A 25,356-nucleotide genomic window follows, 5' to 3' on the forward strand; every position below is an offset into this window, starting at 1 on the left:
TGCCCACTGAGTCTCTCTGTTAATGAACATTCATTTTTGTGTGAATCTCATGCTTTCAGATACTATGTATTTACCTTTTAGTAACCACAACTCACTGTCCTGGGTATTGGTTTGCTGTCTTGGAGCCTGGGGCGGGGGCACGTGTTGAGACTGTCTCATGAGGCCCAGGTGGCCTTGAACTCCTTATTTTCCTGTCTCAGGAGTGCTGGGATCAAAGGCATGAGCCACCACGCCTAGCATCTTCTAAGAAGTTATGGCTGGGAGGCTTGTTGAGTGAGTCAGTGTGCCCAAATGGTGGTCAGCTATCAGGATTGGAATTCCTCATTGTCTTTTTGTCTGCTGCTTGAGAGTGTAAGTTACATAAACAGTAAAGTCTACGTTTACTGTATAGTTGGGCTGAGTTTTGGCAGTCATTTGTATAATCATACAGTCACTGATGAGCCATTTCTGCATCCCACAGGTTCCTCTACACTCACTGTATGGAACAGGCTTGTTCCCTTTCTCAGGTTGGGTCATGCTTGAACTCTGCTAGCCACAGGCTCCCACTGAGCCATGCCTGTCCCTGGTGTAGATAGGGACAAAGGAAGGTGATTAGAAGTCAGTTGGGAAGCAGATGACAGTGCTGTGCCAGCCCACCCCACTTCCGCATGGCAGATGTTAGAATCCCAGCTGACTTGGATGTGTGTTTCATATGTTGTATACTTGAGAGTGTCCCGTTCCACATTTCCCCAGGTCTTCCCTGGTTTATGGTAGGGTGAAGGACAGGGTCTCACTCTGCAGCGCTGGCTGACCTGAACTCCCTGTGTAGACTAGTCTGGCTTCAAACCTGCCTCTGCCTTCCCAGTGCCGGGATTAAAAGTGTGCCAGCATTCCGTCATGGACTTCCCTCATTTTAGCTCGTAGATTCCAGCTATGTAGGAGTCCACTGGGGGTCCCAGGCAGGCCAGCATGGTTGGTAGCAGGAGCTGTAATGTTAGTATTGTTTTAAAACCAAAGTGCCATCTTGTTTTAAGTCATGCAGTAGGCACATACATGAGTGAATGGGTAGAGGAGACAAGCCCCAAGTGGCTTTGGACTCCTAGCTGTGCACCTAAGACCCCAGGCTCTAGTCCCTGCTGTGGAGGTTTGCAGTGGTGTGGTCCTGGGAAAGAGTTTCTTACTCTAGGTCTGTGGGATCAGTAGTCGCCCTGGCTCTGACACAATCACAGGACCCCCACCCCCCCGTAATAGGGGATTATGTTTTGATACCACGTCTGCTCAGCTTTCTCCCTACCTGGCTTCCCTTCCTTCAAGTAGATGTAGTAAATCAATAAATTATGTATGGGCAGGTTGAAAACGGAACTGCTGATGTACCAGGTTTATGCAGAGTGCTTCTGCTGGAGTAATAGAGCTCGGACCTTGAACCAAGCAGCAAAAGCTGAGAGTTGGAAAATGAGGTCTCCATGTTAGTTAAGTGATACAATCACCTAATTTTTCTCTTTGTGCGTGTCTCTGAGAGAAGAGAGTAGGCAGAGGGGCATGCTGTTTAGGAATTGACCTGGATGGGTGAAGGCATGTTGGGAAATTGGATTTTATAAGCTTTTACCTGTCTGGGGAGCCATCTTCTGCTGGACTAATGCCCAGGAAACAGCATCTCGGGATCTTACTTGGTATCCTACTGCTGAGAAATGATTAAGACAGAAACCTCAGAACTGAGGCTGCATTCTTTGGTAGGCAAGATTGAGAAGTGTGTCCTGTTCCTGGTTCCTGATGTGTTAGCTGTAGAACTGGGTGTTACTTGTGAGCATGGTGTCGGCCTCCATTTTCCCGCAGAATGAATTATCTGCACTGCCTGCCTCTAAGGGTGGGCTACTCGTTCATGATTTGGGTGGTAGGTCCATGAAATGTAAGGAGTCACAGCTCTGCTTTTAATCTGTGGGTCTCTATAATGAGGTCTCAAGGGAAGGGAAATGGACAGGATTTGGAATTTTGTCACTGGCCCTCCAAGTAATCTGAGAACTCTGGGTCTCCCAGGAAGATAGGAAAGGTAGATTTAAGGGAGATACTATTTCTCTGCTAGGAAGACCCCCACCCCCAGCCTGTTTCCACCCATGGCAAAATTTCCAACCCTTTTTTTTGAAAATCTTTTTCCTTGGCTACAAATTCTCTTTCTTTTGCTCTTATTTCCAAATTCTTGCAATAGTGGGGCATGAACTCATCTCTATTGGGGCCCCCTCAGCAAAAGCCAGGCAGAGATCCTTTCCCTAAATGCAGGGAGGCTGCGCGTCATGGGCTTGTGAAGGGTTAAGGGAGCCACACCCTCAGCAGGAACAGCTCTGGACTTTGTGCTGAGCAGCCATCTCTGGCCTGAGTGGCACAGGGAGCCTGGACTAAAGGAGGCAGCACAGAGGAAGGTCGGATGAGGGACACCAGGCTTCCCTGACACCATGGACAGCTCCTGCTAAGGAGGCCGCCTCTCCTCGCTCGGCATCTGTGGCTCCTCCACTGTCTGACAGACTGAGACTCCCCACCCCCGTTTTCCGAGGGGCACCGAAGTACACTCTTGTTCCAGTGTCGGGTAAGTCCTGCCTTGACCTGTCACCCTGGGGTGCCACTTCTGGGATCTGTTTCTATTTCTCCCTTCTCACTTCCAAAGCCCTATTCTTAACTCCTCTCAATTCAGACTCAAAGATGTGTACTCCTTCCCTACCTGTCTCACACCCTTCCCTGCCAAGTGGCTTTAAACTCTCCCCCTCCCCCTCTCTTTATGTGTGCGTCTCTCTCTCTGTGTGTGTGTGTGTGTGTGTGTGTGTGTGTGTGTGTGTGTGTGTGTACTGGATCTTACTTTGCACTTCAGGGTGGTCTGGAATTCACTGTGTAACTCCGGTTGGCCTCAGACTCATGGCAATCCTCCTGCCTTGGCCTCCTGAATATTGTGATTACAGGTATAAGCCACCATGCATGGCTACTTAGCTTTAATCTGAAATACAAGGGATGCTAAGAGTATGGACTTCATGGGCTATTGTAACTGCCTGGCCTGTGATGAGTGCTGCATGCTTCCCAGAGGCTGCTGTTACCAATGTTCACATTGCAGCCTAGGAATGTAGGAAGTTACTGGAGCTTGGGAAAAGCAGAATGGAGGGAAAAGAAGGCCGGCTCCCTTCCTTGCCCCACATGGTATCCCTGTTGGTCTAGGTTCAGAGGAGCAGGAGAATGGGGGATGTGTTAAGAGTCCTGCTCGGGAGTAGCAGTGACCACTGTACTAATTCTGCCACCCGCCTGCTCAGTCCACATGAAGAGGGCGTGTTTCTTCCTGCAGAAACACCTGCCCCCTGCCTGCTGCGTGCAGCCGGGCCCACAGCCCTTCCTGTAGCGCTCCTTCTTGTTCACCCCCACCAGCTACTAAAGAATGGGGTGTGTCTGCAGGCAAAGTCCATGCCAGAAGATGATAGGGATGGGTATAAAATCTGAAGATTTTACAATTAAAGACAGGGCAGGAGGGATAGCCAGAGAGACATGACAGTTTCCATCTTTTGTGGAGGACTATCTGTATTCTTGAACTCATCACCTTGTCCAACATCATCTAAAAATGAAGTTCACTGGTAATGACAGGGAAGAGAGGCCTCTGGAGACAGGCATTGTGGAGGGATTAGGTGCCTGAAATGGGGTGGAGTACGAGCACTGGGCAAGCTGCCAGGGAGCACTCCCTGAGGAGGGAGGGTACTTTGGGTGCTCAGCTGAGGAACGAAGCTTGGGTCACACTTCAGCCCTGCCCTTCAAGCACAGTTCTGCTCCTATATCAGTGCCCACTGATGCCACCCTTCCCCAGGCAGGTGGGCAGACATGGGCCTATCTAACGGCCATCCCACCCCTACCTAGGGGTTAGAGGGTCCCTCCACCTCCCTGGTTGGCCAGGCTAGTCCAGAGGCCCTTGTGACTAGACGGCTCTTCCGCAGAGAGGAAAAAGAGGGCACTTGTAGGGACTTCTGCCCTCTCCTCCTTCCTCCATGACTTAGCCCTTAAGCTGAGCAAGCAACAGCAATTTGCCATGTTTACGCCTAGGATCCTCAACCCTCTTGACATGCCTCTCCTGGAAGGCCCCGTGGGGGTGGAAGACCTTGTCCTCCTGGAACCCCTGGACGAGGACTCTCTGATCAAGAACCTCCAGCTTCGTTATGAAAACAAGGAAATTTATGTGAGCTCAGGGGTGCCAGGCGGTGGGGTACCCAGAGGGTTTGGTATTCCTCCTGCCAGGCTCATTTGCTTCAACTCCCTCCCCCCCCCACCCCAGACCTACATTGGGAATGTGGTGATCTCAGTGAATCCCTACCAGCAGCTTCCCATCTATGGCCCAGAGTTCATTGCCAAATACCGGGACTACACTTTCTATGAGCTGAAGCCCCACATGTGAGTAAAGGACCAGAGGAGGGTTGACAAAGCTCTAGCGTGGTGTCCACGGAGCATCTTAATTCCCCCATCCCCTCCCCCAAAGAGGTTCTCCAGCATCCTTCTTCCCCTAAGAATCCTTCCAAGACCTGTCACTTCCGGCCTAATCTCATCCATGTGAGAAGGGTGGACGAACCTAGTGCTGTGGATGGAAAGATGCTGTCTTGGGCTGGCCTCACATCTGTTATTGTCTACTTCCTTCCTGCAAGCTATGCTTTGGCAAATATGGCCTACCAGTCACTGAGGGATCGGGACCGAGACCAGTGTATCCTCATCACGGGTGAGAGTGGAGCTGGGAAGACAGGTGAGGTGGCGTCTGGCTTGGGGGGACCAGGGACTCATGTCTGGAATTGTCTCCTCCTCTCTCCAAGACAGGCCTGTCCCTGTCCTCAACCCCCTGCTTCCTCTTTAGTTTTTTTTTTTTCCTCTTCCTTCTTTAGGGATGTGTTTATTTTATATGTATGGTTGAGTGAGAGAGAGAGTGTGTGTGTGTGTGTGTGTGTGTGTGTGTGTGTGTGTGTGTATTTGCACCACATATGTGCAGGTGCCTGAAGAATCCAGAAGAGGGTGTCAGGTCCTCTGGAACTGGAGTTCCAGGTGGTTTTGAGCCACCTAATGTGGGTGCTGAGAACTCAACCTAGGTCTTCTACAAGAGTAACAAGTAACACTGGACAGTGGTGGCGCACGCCTTTAATCCCAGCACTCGGGAGGCAGAGGCAGGTGGATCTCTGTGAGTTTGAAGCCAGCCTGGTCTACAGAGTGAGTTCCAGGACAGCCAAGGCTACTGAGAGAGAGAGAGAGAGAGAGAGAGAGAGAGAGAGAGAGAGAGAGAGAGAGAGAGAGAGAGAGAGAGAGAGAGAGAGAGAGGGGGGGCAAGTGTTTTTGTTTTTTTTTTTTTTTTTTTTTTTGGTTTTTCGAGACAGGGTTTCTCTGTGTAGCTTTGCGCCTTTCCTGGAACTCGCTTTGGAGACCAGGCTGGCCTCAAACTCACAGAGATCCGCCTGGCTCTGCCTCCCGAGTGCTGGGATTAAAGGCGTGCGCCACCACCGCCCGGCATTTTTTTTTTTTTTTAAATGGTTTTTTGAGACAGGGTTTCTCTGTAGTTTTGGTGCCTGTCCTGGAACTCACTCTGTAGACCAGGCTGGCCTCGAACTCACAGAGACCTTCCTGCCTCTGCCTCCCTGGTGCTGGGATTAAAGGCGTGCACCACCACACTTGGCATAGTAAGTGTTCTTAACCACTGAGGCATCTTTCCTCTTTTTCTTACTGCTGTGGTGCAGTGTCGGGAGTCAGGGAGATAGAAGTGGGTGTGCCCTGGCAGGGGACTCTGTGGTAGTTAAGGGTGTGGGAGCGAGGGTGCTGTGGCTGGGGACTCAGAGCTTCCTATGCACAGAGGCGAGCAAGCTGGTGATGTCCTATGTTGCTGCCGTCTGCGGGAAAGGAGAGCAGGTGAATTCAGTAAAGGAACAGCTGCTCCAGTCGAACCCGGTGCTGGAGGGTGAGCACTCTGGTCCCTACTCCCCCCACCCCCAGTCTCTCCGCCTTAGACATGCTTCCCAAATCACCATTTATTCCAAAATAGAACCATGGTTAGTAGACTGGAGGCGGGGGCTGACCGCGCAGGACTTCCCTCCTCTGGAGTCCCACCCTCCGAAGCTGCAGCCCCTCTCCTTCCCTTCCTTCATTTCCACAGCGTTCGGCAATGCCAAGACCATCCGCAATGACAACTCCTCTCGATTTGTGAGTGAGGGCATCTGCCCGGGAGGAGGAGTGGGGGGTGCGGAGAGTGAGCCGGGCAGCACCTCCGCACAGCGGTGAGGGGAGGAGAGCCAAGGCTTCCTCTGGTCTCTCTCTGAAGGGAAAATACATGGATATTGAGTTTGACTTCAAAGGATCCCCCCTGGGCGGTGTCATCACAAACTGTATGTGTCCCCTCCCACCTGCCAACTCTGCCCCACCCCCCTCCCGCCCGCCTCCCACCCTTGGGAACCAGGGGCTCAGGGCGGAATTAGAGGGGTGTGGTGCTGTCTCCTGGACTCTGAGGAGGATGTCTCCCCACTCTCTCCCAGATCTGCTGGAGAAGTCCCGAGTGGTAAAGCAGCTCAAAGGAGAAAGGAACTTCCACATCTTCTACCAGCTGCTGGCGGGAGCCGACGCACAGCTGCTGAGTACGTGTTCGTTCATCCTGGACACGTGGCAAAACGCCCCAACCTCGTCCCGTGCCCAGGACGCTAGACTCCTCTTGCTGCCTCCTCTCAAGCCCCCTCCCCATTTCCCCTTGCCCGCATCCCCGCTCAGAGCCTCATGACTCCCGGTTGAGAGCGAATCCTGTGCCTGCTCCGTTGTCTGGAGGAGCTGGAGGATTGCCAGAGATGGGCCTTTTTTCCCTGCCTGGTTCTGTTGACAGTTACACAGAGAAGCGGCAGGATAGTGAGTGTGCAGGATAGTGAGTGTTCAAGGATAGTGAGTGTTCAAAGACTTACACGCACGCACTTTAGTGACAGTGCCTGGGCGGGTACACCCACCTCACCTAAGAGCTTGCCAGGGTTTCTTTTTTTCTTTTCTTTCTTTTTGGTTTTTGTTTGTTTGTTTTATTTTATTTTATTTTTTGAGACCAGGTCTCTCTGTGTAGCCCTGGCTGTCCTGAATCTCTCTCTGTAGATCAGCCTGGCCTCGAACTCACAGAGATCCGTCTGCCTGAGGGATTAAAGGTGTGGACCACCACCACCTGCAGTCTTCCCTGGTTTTCTTTTCTTTTTTTTTTTTTAAGATTCATTTATCATGCATACAGTATTCTGCCTACATGTATCCCTGCAGGCCAGAAGAGGGCGCCAGACCTCATTACAGATGGTTGTGAGCCACCATGTGGGTGCTGGGAATTGAACTCAGGACCTTTGGAAGAGCAGTCAGTTGCTCTTAACCTCTGAGCCGTCTCTCCAGCCCTCGTTTTCTTTTCTTAGCTCTATAGAGGTTTCCTTCATTCATCCATTCATCAAGGACCTCTTGAACACCTAATCAGCATTATGTTAGGGTTGAGCGATAGAGCTGAGGATGACATGGGCCCTGTCATCAAAGAACTCAGTCTCGTAGGGATGGCAGGTGTGGTGTGGTTGGTACCAGTAAGCCTGAGCAGACAGCCTTAGGAGTAGACATCGTGAATCTCCTTGCCTGTCCTGAAGGAGAGTCCACAACAGCCTGAGAACTGGACTGGCCAGAGGTGGCTCCAAGTGAGCCTCACTGAGGGGTCAGGTGGGACTTTGCTCTTGAGAGCTTGTCTCAGTCTCGTGTCCAGCTGTGAGAACCATGGGTTCCTAGCCCCCAGGGAGCCACCTCTTTGATTCCTTGTTATGCTATGCTTTACTTTTGCATAGCTTTTTTCTGCTCCTTGAAATCTCTCTGGTTCAGGAGACTCCGTAGGTCTTATCCTCCCACTTCTTGCCATAATGGCCTTTATGCTGTTCAATGCATATGACTCACAGGCACTAGGGTTTTGTTCTGACTGGGTCCATGTCTGTTAGTTTAAGTTGAGTCTGGGTGAATCCCCCTGGAGTCATTATTCCCAAGTTTTCTGACTCATTCTCTCTCGCTTCCCTTCCTTAGTAAGCTTCTATTTCAGAATCTGTGTGATAGAGGGGCTGCTGCTAAAACCCAGTCTGACGCTCACTACCCTGGTTCTCAGACCATTTGCATAAAATATTGACATGCATCTAGTCTATGATCAGCCTAACTCTTCCTATCTTAAGTAAACAGCTTGGGACATTTCCTTGACTCATTTATTAAAATGAAAAAAAAAAAAATCCCGTTTACCAACCAGGAACACAGAATATGGAGATGAAAAGCAGTCCCAACACACAAATCACTTATTGGGGGGATGATAGGGGGAAAAAAAAATCAAAACCTAGCTCTCATGATGTGGGCTGGGAGAGTCTTATTTACCTCAGGGGAACACAAGAAGCCATTCGGCTCAGCTGTCAGCAGTGGAGAGCACCTTCCAGAGGAGGCATCAGGGCCAGTGAACAGATACTGGATGTGTTGACAGACACAGCCCAGGGCATTGAGTCGGGGCAGATGGGTGTTTTCCCTTCTTCCCTCACCTTCTTGCCTTGGTAGGAGAGAGGGAGGGTTTGCCTGATTGTTTTCATTGTTTAGACCCAGAGGGTTGGAATAAAAAAATCAGTGAGACCCTTGTGGAGCTCTCACAGGTATGAATACCCAAGCCCTAAAAAGCACTTTAAAAGTTAGTTTATCGCCGGGCGCTGGTGGCGCACGCCTTTAATCCCAGCACTCGGGAGGCAGAGCCAGGCGGATCTCTGTGAGTTCGAGGCCAGCCTGGGCTACCAAGTGAGTCCCAGGAAAGGCGCAAAGCTGCACAGAGAAACCCTGTCTCGAAAAACCAAAAAAAAAAAAAAAAAAAAAAAAAAAAAAAGAGTTAGTTTATCATCATGGAAATCTATTAACCCCATCCAAAGGAGACAAGAGATGGACCTAAAATATGACCCAGGGCAAGGGTCGTGGGGTGTCGGGCTGGTGTATTCCAGACAGCACATGCTAACCCTTTTTTTCCATACCTGCCCAACCAGAGGCCCTGAAGCTTGAGCAGGATACAAGCAGCTATACCTACCTGAACAAGGAAGTGTCCAGAGTGGATGGTATGGATGACGCCTCCAACTTCAGGGCTGTGCAGGTGAGTGGGGCGGACTGGGGTCCTCAGGCCATCCTCTGAGCCCGGGATTTGTGAATGGAGGCACTGGACTGGATGCATCAGCTCAGCTGGTCCCTGCTTTCTTCCCAAGAGTGCAATGTCAGTGATTGGGTTCTCAGAGGATGAAGTCAGACAAGTGCTGGAGGTGACCGCGCTGGTGCTGAAGCTGGGGAACGTGGAGCTGACAGATGAGTTCCAGGCTAATGGGATACCAGCAAGCGGCATCAGTGATGGGAAAGGTTGGTACCGCCTTGTTGGGGCCCACTCTGAATCTCCTACCCCGAGTCCAGCCTTGGGACCAGCTCCCACGTGACTGATGTCACCTGGTGCCCTTCCCCTCAGCCCACTCCTGCAGTCTCCTCCGAAGAGGCTTCCCGATGACTCTACTGAAGCGCTTTGGAATGAGCTTCTGAAAATGTTTAGGCTTTGACCTGTGACTGTCAGAGCCTTAGCCGAATCTTCTGAGATTTGGGGACAATCTGGCCTGTTTCAGGAGATCCTCATAGGAAAGTAGATAGTACAGGCAGTGTGTCTCATTCCTCCTGGGTCAACTGCAGTGACTTCCCCCGCCAAAGTGGGTCATTAGTCATCCTGGCTCTTCCTCCACTGAGACAAGGTCCCTCTCCAGCTGCCTTGTACTTCTTTGTCATTCTAGGTGTTCGGGAGATTGGGGAGATGATGGGTTTGAGCTCAGTAGAATTAGAGAAGGCTTTGTGCTCAAGAACCATGGAGACAGCCAAAGAAAAAGTGGTCACTGTACTGAATGTCACGCAGGTAAGAGCCCTCTTGAAGGAGCTGACTTTGAGGCTGTTCTGTGGCTGCCACATTAATGAGACCGTGCCCCACACCCCAGGCTCAGTATGCTCGGGATGCCCTGGCTAAGAATGTTTACAGCCGCCTCTTTGACTGGATAGTGAATCGCATCAATGAGAGCATCAAGGTGAGAGATGCCCTTCCCCAAAGCCTGCTTCACCTTCCTGCCCTGGCTGCCAGCTCCATTCTCTGGTTTCTGAGATGCAAGAGAGAGGGACACGAAGAGAAAGGAACACTTGCTTCTAGGAGTTTGAGGTCCACAGTCTGGTCCAGCTATTTACATGTCTCTCACCCTCACAAAGACCCCGAGCCTCAGTTTCCCGATTTGGCAACATCCACTCACAACTGTGAATGCCTGCCTGCAGATCAGAATGTACGTGGCTGCTGTGTGACTCAGAAGTCCCACTCACATCAATACAAATGATATAATTCAATTCTTTTTTTTTGTTTGTTTTTTTGGTTTTCCGAGACAGGGTTTCTCTGTGTAGCTTTATGCCTTTCCTGGATCTTGCTCTGTAGACCAGGCTGGCCTTGAACTCACAGAGATCCACCTGCCTCTGCCTCCCGAGTGCTGGGATTAAAGGCGTGTGCCACCACCGCCCGGCCGATTCTTTTTTTACGGCTGAATAAAAGCCACGTTGTGCGTACCTTCTGCGTTCATCATCCCTATACTGCAGTATTTCCCAACCTGCGGGTCGTGGCCCCTTTGGGGGTTGAATGACCCTTTCACAGGGGTCACCGAGGACCATTAGAAAGCACAGATACCTACATTATGATTCGTAACGGTAGCAAGACTACAGTTATGAGCTGGCAATGAAGATAATGTTGGAGGCCCGCACACCGTGAGGAACTGTATTACAGGGTCACAGCGTTAGGAAGGCTCAGAGCCACTGTCCTAAGAGCATTTAATGTCTTTCTTCTTCGTGTCGTGGGAACCACCATGGAATCCATTTGCATCTTCCCTTTCCTCCCCCTCCTCCACCTCCTCCTCCTCTGCTTGTACCGCGGTCCATGTAGGAGGAGGGTAGACGCCCCAGCTCCTCTCCAGCTTGGTCCAGCTCATGGCATTCTGTTTGTCCCTGCTCTAACTCTCACCCCTGGTGGGCACTGGGGGCCACTCCTCACGTGTGCCCTCCCTCCTCTTCAGGTGGGCACTGGGGAGAAGAGGAAGGTTATGGGGGTCCTGGACATCTACGGATTTGAGATATTGGAGGTGAGAGCGCATCAACCAGCCTTAGCGGCCTGCCTCCCCATTTAGGGGGACAGGCTGGCCGTGGGTGAGAGAGGGGCCGTGAGGGAGGACGGGTCTGAGGCAAGCCCCCTTCCTTTCACTCACAGGACAATAGCTTTGAGCAGTTCGTGATCAACTACTGTAACGAGAAACTACAGCAGGTGTTCATAGAGCTGACCTTGAAGGAGGAACAGGAGGAGTATAAGAGAGAAGTAAGCCCAGCCTCCTGCTAAGGGACTTCCTAAGCCCAGGCTCCTGCCTGCCCTTCCAGATGTGCGCCTTTCTTCTTGATCACAATTTCCTTCTAATTGTCCCCAGATGGGAACATAAAGGACAAAATGTTTCCCTCTCACAGCTGAGCATTCAGCATTTCCAGCTCACCCCAACAGTCCGATTCCCATCTTCCACATCCCCAGCCTTCCACTCCAGGCCAGTTCAGACAGGGCGCAGATGGATGGAAGGGTGTTTGTGTGTGGAGAGTTCTGATAAGAGTGGACAGCTCTGCTTGGCCCCTGGCAGTCTGTAAGACAAACTGAGAGGGACACTTCTCCTGGGCTTGGTACCCTGCACATCCCTTTCCGCTCCTTTCTCTGATGCATCAGAATCCTTTGCCTTCCCCGGGGCACTGGATGATGTTGCTGTTGGAGCTGCATTGTTCTAGACTTACTCACCAGAAGTGCCCTGCGGAGCCGGGTTTCCACACCCCTTCTCTGACTAAGTGTGAACCCCTCAGTGTGAGTCAGTGTACTCGGTGTGAACCCCATGGCTAGGTGTTAGAAAAGCTCGCTGGTTAAGCCAATCCGCTTCCAAGTGTGAGCGCCGAGTCTCACTCCTTAAACCTTCCAGAGATGCTCCCTGTGAGCTGTGGTCTCTACAGCAGGGCTTCCAGCAACACGGCTACAATGCAAAGACTTTTAAAAAAGTTGTTTCACGGATCTTTTGTTTTAACAACTTAAATGCTCAAAGATGAGACATTCCTATATTTCAGAATTCAAAAAACTTTTAAAAATAGGTGAGTAAAAGTCTCCTTTTGCCTCTGCCCCTAAACTCTCATTTTTTTTTCCTTCCCACAAAGACCAGAAGGTCTTTTACCTGTTTACATGCAAATATGTAAATAGACTTTTAAAAAAAATATATAAAACATATATAAAAGCCAGTAAATGCACTCTGTTCTGTACCTTGTCATTGCTTAGCAAGGTAATCCTCTTTGTGGCTGTGTGGTACCACAAGGTGCCATCTTACATTTAGCCTGTTGGTTTCCATCTCTTCTCTCTAAGAAACTGTGAGGGAAGAGGGGAAGACTGTGCACCTTAGCCTACATTTGGGTCTGACCCCGCCTGAGTTGTCTGGCCGCTGGGAGGGATGATGATGTAGCCTCCTGTAAGCCTGATGTTCAGCAGGAGCTCAAAGCAGAGAGCGATCCTTACTTTAAAAAATTATATGCTCTAAAAATAGGTGTTTATCAGTGGTTTTTATTTTATTTTATTTATTTGTGTGAGTGTTGGGCATGTATGTGTCCCAGACTTTGTGTGGAGGTCAGAGGACAGCTTGGAGAAGTTGACTCTGTCCGTGAAGCATGTGGGACCTGGGGATTGAACTCAGGGCCTCAGGCTTGGCAGCAAGCACGTTTATCCTCAGAGACATCTCAGGCCCGGATCAGCAGTTTTTGATCACCAGTGGGGTCCTGGGCTGGAAGCAACTCAACCACTGGGGGCAGGTTGGAAACTCCTGGGTGCATCCCAGACATGCTGAGTTGGAAACAGCGCAGGGAAGGAGCAGCCTTGTTCTAGCAAGTGTGCGGTGAGCACCGTCGAATAAAACCACAGTGTAGATCTTTGGAGCTGCATCACGGTTTGACTTTGTTGCTGGGTGACAGCCCTGATTCACGCTCTCTAGACGTACTGATCACGTCAAAGCACTGTGGCCCCTCCTCTTCCCCGTGTACAGGGTCCTTCTCTACTCCCGGTGATGGGCTCGTCCCCTCCCAGCCTGCACCTGACACAGCCTGTCCCCTCCCAGCCTGCACCGTCTCCAGATCTTGTCTCTCCTCTTTCAGGTGCTCTGGGTTCTACACACACACACACACACACACACACACACACACACACACACGCGCACATTCTTCACCAACCTGGGAGGGATGGGTTGTAAACTGAGTCAAACCAAGGTCCTCTCTGAGTGACAGGCCTTTCTAAAGTTCCTTTTTTAAAAAAATATTTTTTTTAAAGTTTATTTTATGTGCATTGGTGTGAAGGTGTCAGATCCCTGGAACTGGAGTTACAGACAGTCGTGAGCTGCCATGTGGGTGCTGAGAATTAACCAGGGTCCTCTGGAAGAGCAGCCAGTGCTCTTAACCACTGAGTCATCTCTCCAGCCCCTAGTTCCTTTTAGGGTGGGTTAAAGGGAGCCTTTAGAAATGTCCTGGGCAGCCGGGCGGTGGTGGCGCACGCCTTTAATCCCAGCACTCGGGAGGCAGAGCCAGGCGGACCTCTATGAGTTCAAGGCCAGCCTGGTCTCCAAAGCAAGTTCCAGGAAAGGCGCAAAGCTACACAGAGAAACCCTGTCTCGAAAAACCAAAAAAAAAAAGAAAAGAAATGTCCTGGGCCTTGTTTCTGTAACTGATGACTCCCTTTGCCAGGGCATACCATGGACAAAGGTGGAATACTTTGACAACGGCATCATCTGTAACCTCATCGAGCATGTGAGTGGTCTCAGCTCTGGGACCTCCCTTTCCAGACTGCCTAACATCCTCCCTCCCCTGTCTCCCTGTCTCCCTTTCCCCAACTTGGTGAGAGAGGGTGGAGGGGACGGCAGTGATAATGTGGACATCTTGAAGGACCAGATCAAGCTTACATCCATCTTGTTCTCGTGACCTAGAGTCAGCGAGGCATCCTGGCCATGCTGGACGAGGAGTGTCTGAGACCCGGGGTGGTCAGCGACTCCACTTTCCTAGCGAAGCTGAATCAGCTCTTCTCTAAGCACAGTCACTATGAGAGCAAAGTCACCCAGAATGCCCAGCGCCAGTACGACCGCACCATGGGCCTCAGCTGCTTCCGCATCTGCCACTATGCGGGCAAGGTGATGTCGTAGGGCTGTGGTGGGACTCGGAGGCAGAGGCGGGTCCGGAAGTGAAAACCCAAGTGCTGGAAGAAGGCTACATACGGGATCTGAACCCACATCTGCTCCTCTGCAGGTGACGTACAACGTGGCCGGCTTCATCGACAAGAATAATGACCTGCTCTTCCGAGACCTATCCCAGACAATGTGGAAGGCCCAACACCCCCTCCTTCGGTCCTTGTTCCCAGAGGGTAATCCCAAGGACGCCTCTCTCAAACGACCCCCGACCGCGGGCGCCCAGTTTAAGAATTCAGTGGCCATACTCATGAAGAACCTGTATTCTAAGAACCCCAACTACATCAGGTGAAAAGCTGGGCACACAGGGGAACATCCTTCACGTGGGGTGGGGTCCGAGCCTGGTAGAACATGTCTGTGTCGGGGAGTCTCTGGAATAGGATTCTAGAGGCTCTTTGTCGACGGGAGACGGGAGCAGATGAGGAGCTAGCTGAGCATCCTGTGGCCGACAGAGTGGTATCAGGAGAGTGAAACTGGGAAGGGTCTCCTTTCACTTCTACTGAAACTCCCACCTCAGGGGGTGTGGGGAGCAGGCATGCGAGGACGAGGGCAGTGTCACTAGCGTGGAGTCTGCTCCTGAGCCTGCGTCTTCCCGACTTCCTGACCAGGTGCATAAAGCCCAATGACCAGCAACGGCAAGGCAGGTTCTCCTCAGAGCTGGTTGTGGTCCAGGCTCGATACCTGGGGTTGCTGGAGAACGTTCGGGTGCGGAGGGCTGGCTATGCCCACCGCCAGAGCTATAAGCCTTTCCTCGAAAGGTACCGATTGCTGAGCCGGAGCACCTGGCCTCACTGGAATGGGGGAGACCGGTAAGACCCAGTGGGGAGAGAGGGGCTGGGCAAATCTGCTGAAGAGGGTGCATGGGTTCTTGGGAAAATGACGCTTCTCTCCAACAGGGCTTCAGAGGGATAGGGGAGATGTGGAGGAGGACTCTGCCTGGCGTACCTCACCTACAGCTCTCTCTTCCATCTGCCCCTGTAGGGAAGGTGTGGAGAAGGTCCTAGAGTCCCTGACTGTGTCCTCAGAAGAGCTGGCCTATGGGAAGACAAAGATCTTCATCAGAAGCCCCAAGACTGTGAGTCAGAAAGTGGGGGGCTGCATTTGGTGGGGTGAGAATGTGGAGCTGTGACTAGCTCACCTGAGAAAGAGGCTAGCCGGGAAAGCAGCATCCAGTGCAGGACTGGATGGCCCATGAGGAAGGTGCCACCCTGGGAACTGAGTGCTTGACCTTCTGCCCTAAGCCAGGAGTTCACCCCGGGGCCTGGCCTGGCTGTAGTAGACACTGAAAGGTGGGTGATCATGTAAGAGGCAGGCTGGGGAGCTTCCGTCCGGTGTAGTGCAAGGGAGAGCAAGCCCCTGTTTGCCCCCACCCCAGCTTTTCTACCTGGAGGAACAAAGGCGTCTGAGGATTGAGCAGCTGGCCACCCTCATACAGAAGGTTTACCGGGGCTGGCGCTGTCGGACCCACTACCAACAGATGCGCAAGAGTCAGATCCTCATCGCTGCTTGGTTTCGGGGCAACAAGGTGCCACGTCACTCCCCAAGCACCACCCTTGTCACTCCCGCTGCAGGGGCGCGTGGTTTAGGGTGTGGCTTTTTCTAACAGTGCCCTGTTTCCTACAGCAAAAAAAGCACTATGGCAAGATAAAGGCGTCAGCCCTGCTGATCCAGGCTTTCGTGAGAGGGTGGAAGGTATGAAGGGCAGACGGGTCATTGGGTTATGGTCATGCTGTGACACTGAGGCCACCCTCCTGCTCCGGCCTGTCGGGCTGTGGATGTGCAGCCGGGCGACGGTGTACGGGTCTGGGTGTGCTTCTGCCTTTATCTGTTGGTGACTTCTAATCATTTTTCCTGTTATAATCTTAGCCCTTCATTTGTTTATTTATCTGTTTTCTGACTCTGTACTTTGGTTGGGAAAAAAAAATAGTGGAACTTCTTCTAGACTCTGTCTCACTGCTGACGTCTTCCTCACACATCCCTTCTAGGCCCGCAAGAATTATCGAAAATACTTCCGGTCAGGCGCTGCCCTAACCTTGGCGAATTTTATCTATAAGAGCATAGTAAGTGTCAGGGCTAAGGTGCGAGTCGGCGGAGGAGTTGGGACAGTCTTGGGAGAGGATGGGGCGGGGGTGGGGGTGGGGTGGGGGGTGTTTGACTCCAAGCTTCCCCTTGGAGCGTCTTCACACTATGAGACGGAGCAGGCTCTGGTGTCTGTGGCCGGAGCCACATCAGACATCACTTGTCTCAGGTAGATGCTGTTTGTATCCTGTGCCAATGAAGAGTCCTGGTATTCTCATCTGAGCCGTGGACACATAGACCTGGGGACAGACAGGCTGGGGCAGGGGCAGGGCAAGGGGAGGGGGGGCCTTCTTTTGGAAGTGCTTGATGAGGACACAGGATTAACCAGCCTGGACTCCAAGATCCATTTTGAGGTGGAAGGATCACATCTCCCTCCTGTCTCCCCTGAACCCCCAGGCAAATAAGGAGGGACATCTCTGGAAGGATCTGACAGAGGATGCCTCCAGCTGTGGATGGCTTCCAGCAGGATGTCTGTTAGATAGAGGTGGCGCTTCCCAGAGGATATTGCCAAAGCCACAGAGGAAACAGTACCCCAGTGAAGCCTTGGGGAAAGGCCAGACAAGATGGGAACGTAGGGGCCTTAGCCTGAGGGCTGCAAGAATGTGTAGCTGATCTTAGGCAACTGCCTTTGTTAGTTTTTCGGCCCCTCACCAAGTGTGCTCAGTTGGGCACGAAGTGCCTTCATTTGGTACTCTGTCCTCCTGAAGCCTGGGCTATATGACCGGGGGAGGGTGGGAGTTCTGAAGCAGAGGAGGAGGAGGAGGAGGAGGAGGAGGAGGAGGAGGAGGAGGAGGAGGAGGCAGCGGCGTGTGGCCTCCTCTGCCCTTCTTCCCTGTTCCTCCCTGGCCCCGCGCTAGCCTGGCCTGCTGGGCTGGCCTGCTGGGCTGGCCCCACCGCCTCCTCTCTTCCCCCAGTACGTGCTGTCTCGCTGGACACCTGAGCTCTTCAATCCGATTTTGCGCTTATCTCCTGACAGTTCCTTCTTTCAACTTTTCCTTCACCTGGACTTTGTCAGGCAGCTGCTGAACATCACCCCGAGCTGTGTGGTTCAATAAATCACACCCTAAGAATCCTGGGTCACTGGTTCTCCCAATGCTTCTGGCACTTTGCCGCGGCCTTTAATCCAGTGCCATTGCCTTTGAACACAGGCAATATGCTACGCTCTTCCCATGCTCAACGCCAGGGCTTCTAACAGCCCTGTTACGCAGGCCCTCTGCTTTCCCCTTTTAACCTGACAGGTTAAAAAACTAAGACTCAGGCCAGGTGTGGTGGCGTGCGCCTTTAACTCCATTTGGGAGGTAGAGGCAGGCAAATCTCTGTGAGTTGGAGATCAGCCTGGTCTACATAGCAAGTGCCAGTTCAGCCAGAGCTCCATAGTGAGATCCTATCTCATAAAAACAAAATAAAACAAGCTAAGACTTAGGGAGGCTGAGTAGTTCGCCTCAGGCCCTGTGGCTGATAAATGGTAGAGCTGGAATGTAAAGCATTTGATTTCTGAGCTGCCAGCCACTGCCTAAGATTGTCTATCTAACAGAAGTTCTGGCAGCCCGTGGCTCTAGGCAGGCTTAGACTCTGGAGAATTAGAAAAAGTAAGCACTGGGCAACCCCACACTGGCTGGAAGGCTCATGTGGGAGATGCTGGAGCGTAGGGGGGGGGGGGCTTCCAGCTGCAGCTCACACACCAGCAGAATCCTGGGGGGCGGAGTTGAACTCTCAGATCAGTAAGAAGTAGACTGAGTGTCATTGTCCCTGAGAGCACAAAGGACTGTGGCAGGAACCTATCTGAGGTGTTATGCACAGTTGAGTAGAGAGGGGGCAGATTTGGTGTCTATCCAATAACTAACACGGACGATGATCCCAGCTGTAGGTCACTGTGACCCGAGAGACGAGAAAGCCAGGGGAACGATACATAGAGACTAGCTTTGTCGTGGAATCACTGCGCCTCACTGCCCTGGGTGTCAGGTCCTCATGTCCCACTGCTTTCCATTTCTGTCCTTACCTTTCTGCCCCAAAGCACAGTGCACAGGGACAGAGACCCAAGAGGCAATCTGTCCCACCTCTTCAGCTCTGCTCTTGCTTCTCACGAGGGGGTGGCTTTCCTCTGAGTGGCAGGACCTGGGTGTGACTCCACCCGCCTGAAAGTGACTCCTCTCATGATTCCGCTCCTAACACTCCGCTTTCACCACAGGCACAGAAATTTCTCTTGGATCTGAGGAAGAATTTGCCATCCACCAAAGTCTTGGACAACACATGGCCAGCTGCCCCGTACCGATGCTTCAACACAGCCAATCAGGAGCTGCGGCGCCTCTTCTGCCAGTGGAAGGTGAGGTCCACACCTCCCTTCTCTGTTGTGACACGCACACACACACACACACACGCACACGCACACGCACACGCACACGCACACACACCTGATTTTCCTCCTGGTTTCCTCTTTCTTTATTGTGGTAAAATATACATAAGTGGCATCTGTTACGTTCCCATTTCTGAGTGTGGAGTTCCGGCAATAAGCACGTTCAGGTTGTCACAAAGCCATCGCCACCAGCCATCTTCATGCTTCTGCTCTTTGCCCTCTAGCCCTGCCCTGCCCCCCTCCCCCATAACCAGGAGTAGTCTACTTTCTGTTTCGATGACTTTCGCTTTTGTAGGGGACTCTTGTAAGTGGCAACCACACAATATTTGTCCTTTCTGTGTCCGACTGACTTCCTTCACATCATAGTGTGATCTGTTCTTTCCCTCAGGAAGTGCTTCAGGATGCTGCCCGCGTAGGCTAAGCCTGGGCCTGTGTGCTGGGCATTGTGCTCTCACGGGGCTTGGATTTGCTGGTGTCCGCTTTCTCCTCAACACCCCTCAGTTTCTGTCTCCCTCACTAGTCCTCCAGGCCCCTTCCCGTGTCCAGTCTCTGTCTGGCCCCCTCTGGCCCCCTTGCCTTCCACCTCCGCGATCCAGCGTTCTCTTCTTCCTCGTAGTGCAAGAAGTTCCGTGACCAGCTGTCCCCGAGGCAGGTGCAGATACTGAGGGAAAAGCTTTGCGCCAGTGAGCTCTTCAAGGGCAAGAAGGCTTCCTACCCTCAGAGGTGAGGGCCTGCCAGTGCTGCCGTCATTTCCCTCACCCAGCGCCTCTCAAGCTTGAGCCTGCATCAGAGAAGCCTGGGAGGACGGGAGACACCTGTCTGTGTCCCCCTTAACGCCTCAGACCCCGCAGGGGTGGGGAGGGGACACTGTGGTGTCGATGGGCCTGGTCCCGGACCGTATGGCTGGATCACTGAAACAAGATGACCGTGGCACTGGGTGAGCGGGGCCTCGTTCTCACTGCCCGCCTCTCGTGTGTCCCCAGCGTCCCGATCCCATTCCGCGGTGATTACATCGGGCTGCAGGGAAACCCCAAGCTGCAGAGACTGAAGGGCAAGGAGGAAGGGCCTGTCCTGGTGGCGGACACCGTGAGGAAGGTCAACCGAGGCAATGGCAAGGTGAGGAGCCGCTGCGCCCCAGGGTGGGAAGTGGCCCGGGGCCAGCTGCGCATGCTCCTCCGTCCAGTGGAGGGGGTGGGTGACGATGCCAGTCCTCACCATTCTCTGTGTCCTCTCTAGACATCTGCCCGGATTCTCCTCCTCACCAAGGGCCATGTGATTCTCACCGATGCCAAGAAGTCCCAGGCCCAAATCGTGATTGGCCTGGAGAATGTGGCTGGGGTGTCAGTCACCAGCCTTCAGGATGGGCTCTTCAGCTTGCACCTGAGTGAGGTCACTGGAGTGGGGACCCTGGGACCGGGGTGGACTGGATATGCTGGAGCCAAACTTCTCACTGTGACTGCTCCCGAGGTGTGTGTGGGGGGGTTAATTAATCTCTACTATTCCTCAGACGTCATCGGCAGACTCCAAGGGGGACATCCTGCTGGTCAGTGACCATGTGGTTGAACTGCTGGCAAAGATGTACCAAGCCGTGCTGGATGCTACACAGAGGCAGCTCTCTGTCACTGTGACTGAGAAGTAAGGCCATGAGCTGGTGATGAGGGACAGCCTGGGACAGATGACCGGACTTCCTGGTCATGGTGACCGGGAAATTCGTGTCATCAGAAAGTGAAACAGCCTGTGTCAGGGCAGGGCTCGGAGGTTTTTCTTAGGGCTGACCACACCTCCCTCCCCTCACCACAGGACTCTGTGCACCAAGCTCTCTCGGGTCTTGAGTCATCGGATGGGTGGGGGTGTACTGTCTGTCTGCTTGCTCCAGGGAGAGGAAAGTCATCTGGTGAGAGAACCGAGGCCCCAGCTCCGGTTTCTCTGTCTCTTCTCCCTCCAGGTTCTCAGTGAGGTTCAAGGACAGCAGTGTGGCCGTGAAGGTTATCCAGGGCCCCGAGGGGAGCAGGAACGGCAAGTTGATTTGCAAGAAGAAGGGGAGTCATTCCATGGAGGTGACTGTACAGTGAGGAGGTTGGGGCCTCCTGGAGACGCAGCTTCTTCCTCTGGACCAGAACTTTTGTCCAGCTCTCCTGGTCATGAAGTGGCGCTTAGAGCTGAAGGATCTTTGAAGATGGCCTTTCTGTTCCCTGGACCTTCCCAGAATCCTTTTCCAAATGTAGCATCCGCCCAGTTTCAGCCCATTTGCCCACCAATAAATCATGTGGTTCAGAAAGGTGTGGGCAGCGTTGGCCGGTCCATGTTTACTTACGTCCTTGCCTGGTTGTGTATGCTTACTTATTTACTCGACTGATTTTCACCCAGTTATCCTTGGACTCTCCACCCCCACTCCCCCAGGCCGTGTGCCCCTTAGGCTCCTGGGAACCAGATAGTGCAGACAATAAGGAAAAGAAGGGGAATTGTCTCTGGCCTCCTTGACCGGCTGAGCTCTGGCGGAGTTTAGAGAGACTAGGGTGGGGGTGTAGGAGTCCGGGATAGGGCTCAGGTCGCAGGTGGCCAATGAGCTGGTTCATTAAGTGTGTCCCTGGAGGGAAGACTTGAGGATGCCTGTCTTGGAGACTAGGCTCCTTGGAGATGTAGCCTGAAAAGGAAGCCTAAGGTGCAGGGTTCATGCAAGCTGAGGCAAACTAGGGTGTGCCAGGACCCTGCTCCTGGAGTCTCCGTCACCCTCCACCCCAGAGATGGGCTGTATCACACTCGCCTCCCAGGAACCCTCTTCCTCTCCATGCCTCTGAGATGCCAAGCTGCTGCCAGTCACTGTCCCGTAGCTGGCAGCCCCCGGCAGGGGCAGACTCCCTGACTCAGACGTGCTCGTCTCTCGGACTGACCCCTTTCCTCTTGTCCTCCTTCATTTTCTGTGTCGGTCTTGGACTGTGCCACGCCACCTCACTGTCTCAGTCTGTGTGGGCTTTGTCCCTGTTAATCTGTAGTATCTCTTGTACCCTTTCCCCGCTGTCCTTCATCTTCCTGTCCTCAGAGACGGTCTTGTCTCACTACCCTGTTCTATCTTTGGGGAACATGCTGCGTATAGCCATGAAATTTAGATCTGTACCCAGAGAGAGATTAGGAAGGGCTGCCGTTGTCCCTGTCTCTGGGTGTCTCCTCCACCTCCACCCTCCCTGCCTCCTCCACTAAGCTCTGAGGCTGGGTCCCTCACAGCCTCCATCGGTAGGCAGCTCACGGGTCCAAGTAATCATGCTGGCAGGGAGACCTGATTAACTATCCTTCCTGCCTGCAGATTAATCTCTCTCTCTCTCTCTCTCTCTCTCTCCTCCTCTCTCTCTCTCTCTCTCTCAGCCCGAGCCCCCAGCTCTGGGCTACAATGGGCCCTGGGCAGACAGAAGCTAAGCCTGTCCTGTCAGGGCTGGGGCTGGAGGACAGGTAACTGGGGCTCTGGCTAGCCTCCCACTCCCCAGATGACGACTCCAGCCTTGACTGCTCCTGGCTGGCTGGGAGCGGGTGGTGACCTGAGCCCGATCGCCCCCGCTCTCCGCCTCATCTCCTGCTCCCAGGGCCCAAATTGTCGTCACTTTCCCAGTGAAGTGTCTGGTCATTTTCAGAGGCAATTTCAGGAGAAAATGCAGCTGCTGCTTCCAATCCTGCTTTTCTTTTCCCAGGGCTGAGGGAGCCGCCAGCTCCCTGGGTGGGGGTGGGGTGAGGAGGGGGTGGGGAGGGGGTGGGGGAGGGGAGGGGTGGGCTAAATCGGTCGGGCATCATTCTTCCAACATGTTGATGGATGCTAGCTCGAGGATGGGTGGGGCTCACCACCACCCCCCTCCTCGGGCCTCCCCCCCTCCCCCGCCTCCTCTCTGCTGTCTTTGCCTTTCCTTTCTTCCGGAGCCCAGGGTCCTGAAGTCTATAGGGTTCTATTTTCCTACCTATGGATTTCCCACCTATGGAAAAGAGCTAGAATTGGCTTTTTCACTAGGGGAATTGGTTTTGCCATCAGTCCTGCCCCAGCCTTCTGCCTCAGCACGTCCAGCATTCTCAAAGTATAGGCTACACAAGCTATCTTGGACTTCCCCCACACCGAGGAGCCACTCCAGGGCCTCCCAGCTTAATCCGGCTCTAACACAGTCCAGGCTCAGTCATGGCTCCTCCGTGCCCTCAGGGCCTCTTCCTAGTTCTTCATGCACATCCTGGCTGATAGAGAACTGTCTTCCTTCTCTGTCCAGGTCACACAGGGTCCAGCCCCGAGATACCAAGGGAGTCCACAGTTGAGTACATGGTGGACAAGCCCGTGTGGTGTTGTCCACACAAGCATGTCCCCCTAGAGACTGGTCATCTAACGTCTCACCTCGGTACAACTGAACATACATACATAAATACAGTGGAGTCAGGGACGGGTAGGCGGGTACCTGCTGTTATAGACTCTGGACTTTATGTACTTTCTCCTCTATGGAGACAGCATCCGAGATGTGCCTCAAATAAAGAAATGTGCAAAGAAAAAACAAAACTCAATAGCTCCATAGCAGCTCCATTCCTGCAACAGACACTTTACGTGCCATTTGCATATGATTTGTGGGCAAAATGAAGCTTCCTGCTCCGGCTTCTCCTGCCTCCCTCCTTCATCACCTCACTAGCTTGGGTCAGCATCGGCCCTTTCAAGTCTTTGCTAATCCCGGAGATCAAGGGTGATCAGCCCCCTCCCAACCTCGACTCCTGCCATCCTCTGTGAGATACAGCATCATCAAAGGACATTATTCATGGTGGGACCTTTGCTGAAGCCCTGCTTCCCTGATGTCAGGGCTCGGGATGGGGATGGCTGCCTTGGGGGAAGGGTTTGACAGAGCTGGGGCCACCAGGCTTTTGGTCTTGAGCTTTTGAACTCATCTGCACAGCCAACTCCCTTGGCCTGCCCAGCTTGGTCTTCTGTCTCTAGATTGTTGCAGATGGGAGAGGAGGAAGAGGGAGCCGTCTAGGCTAGGTCCAATTAGAAACAGTACCTGGGCTCCTCGAAGGAATGAATGTGTTATACTATTTGCATATAAACAGCCTCCCACTTCTATTCCTCAGCCCACCAAATGTTCACAGCTCTGGGTGCTGGCCCATGTTCTGTGCACACACAGTCCTGCAATTAACTGGGTAATGAGAAGCTTTTAATGAGGCCCCATGAGCCTCTCATATCATAAAGAGACCTTGATACCCAGCTGTTACCCACATTCTGGGGTGAACAAGGGGCCCTGTGCAGCCAGGGTGACGTTCTGTCACTATGACCCGAGTCCCAGGGTGTGTGGCATGGGGAGGAAGGACTTCAGGACTCCATTAGTGCTAGTGGTGTTCATGTTTGGGGGTAGAAATTTACAAAAGCCAGCCAACCAACCTGGCTCTGGCTTCCTTTTTCATAAAGTTTTATTGAGCATCTATGATATGCCAAATACTATAGAGTGAGGGATTACAATAACAGACAAAAATTCTTGTCCATGCGATGCTTGGTGGGGTTGGTATATTTGACAGAGACAGAAATAAATTATCAGCATGTTGGATATAATAAGTGCTGGAAGAAGGGGGTAGGGGGAGTTCACGGTGAAAGCAGTTTTAAATAGGGTGATTGGAGGAGTCTATGGTGATCAGGGAGCACATACTACTCCCTTCTCATCCCAAGATATAAAAGGGTTGTAGTTTCCAAATCCCTGAGACTCAGAAAGATGTCCCTCTGTGTCCTCCTGGAAGAGCAAATAGTTCCCTCAAAGGTCAACATGCCCGTGCAGTGATCGAGAGACTTAGCTGGGTGGTGGTGGTGCACACCTTTAATCCCAGCACTCCTGAGGGAGAGGCAGGATCTCTGTGAGTTCGAGGCCAGCCTAGTCTACAGTGTGAGTTCCAGGACAGCTAGGGCTGTTACAAAGAGAAACCCTGTCTTGAAACAAACAAACAAACAAACAATCCGAGAGATTTGGAGTAAGAAGAGCCAGATTGCTGTGTACACTGGAGCAAGTCACTGAACCTCCCTGGCCTCAGTTTCCTAACCAGAAAAATGGGCATATTTCTTGCTTCTATTGTGGAGGTGAGGAAAAATCAAATCCCACTGCATATTTAAGCTCCTGATGTGTGTATCCACACTCTGGCCAGGTTCCAGCTGCTGCTTTCCCAGTGCATTACTGGCCCTCTCTGAGTTCTAATTCTGACCCTGGCTCTCCTCCTCTGGTTCTCTGTTCTGGGCTAAGAAACTACAGAAAAGCCCCCCTCATCTGTGTGGTATGTAGACAAGAGGGAGAAGGATCAGAGAAGAGGATGTCTGAGCTTTGAGGAAAAAAAAAAAAAAAGGAGGTAATTAAGACATGGACATTGCCAAGCAGAGCAAGGTGAGGACAAGCTGAGCAGTCCTCAGGAGCAGGACGGAGGGAAGGTGGAACTCCTGCAAGAGGCAGCTGATTCAGTCAGGAAGCTTGAAAAGGGTGGGGATATGGGGGGGCGGGCAGAGGGGAGGGTCTCAGTCCTCACCCCAGCAGCTCTGCTTCCCCCTTGGGGTAAGGACCAGGACATGGGACAGCATCCACCAGAAGGAGGAGGGCGGAAGGAGCCAGAGTCACCCCCAGTCTTCAAGTGGGGCCTCAG

The 25,356-nt window shown here is 52.6% G+C and overlaps 1 protein-coding gene across 1 annotated transcript; it reads left to right on the forward strand.

Moving 5' to 3' along the window:
* Window positions 1–5,813: 5,813 nt before the first annotated feature.
* On the forward strand, window positions 5,814–21,009 carry Myo1a (myosin IA). Its single transcript, XM_052753779.1, has 24 exons — window positions 5,814–5,923; window positions 6,119–6,165; window positions 6,284–6,347; window positions 6,495–6,593; window positions 9,006–9,109; window positions 9,219–9,366; window positions 9,783–9,901; window positions 9,981–10,067; window positions 11,088–11,153; window positions 11,279–11,383; window positions 13,810–13,872; window positions 14,049–14,249; window positions 14,365–14,591; window positions 14,912–15,112; window positions 15,285–15,378; window positions 15,679–15,828; window positions 15,927–15,995; window positions 16,289–16,363; window positions 18,571–18,705; window positions 19,352–19,458; window positions 19,719–19,851; window positions 19,972–20,124; window positions 20,243–20,370; window positions 20,681–21,009. Exons 1-24 carry the CDS (start codon window positions 5,836–5,838, stop codon window positions 20,805–20,807), a joined length of 2,790 nt encoding a protein of 929 aa, XP_052609739.1. The 5' UTR covers window positions 5,814–5,835; the 3' UTR covers window positions 20,808–21,009.
* The last annotated feature ends 4,347 nt before the right edge of the window (window positions 21,010–25,356 follow it).

The sequence above is a fragment of the Peromyscus californicus genome, unplaced genomic scaffold, assembly GCF_007827085.1.
Source record: "Peromyscus californicus insignis strain IS unplaced genomic scaffold, ASM782708v3 Scaffold_24__1_contigs__length_46423439, whole genome shotgun sequence".
In the NCBI taxonomy this organism is placed as follows: domain Eukaryota; kingdom Metazoa; phylum Chordata; class Mammalia; order Rodentia; family Cricetidae; genus Peromyscus; species Peromyscus californicus.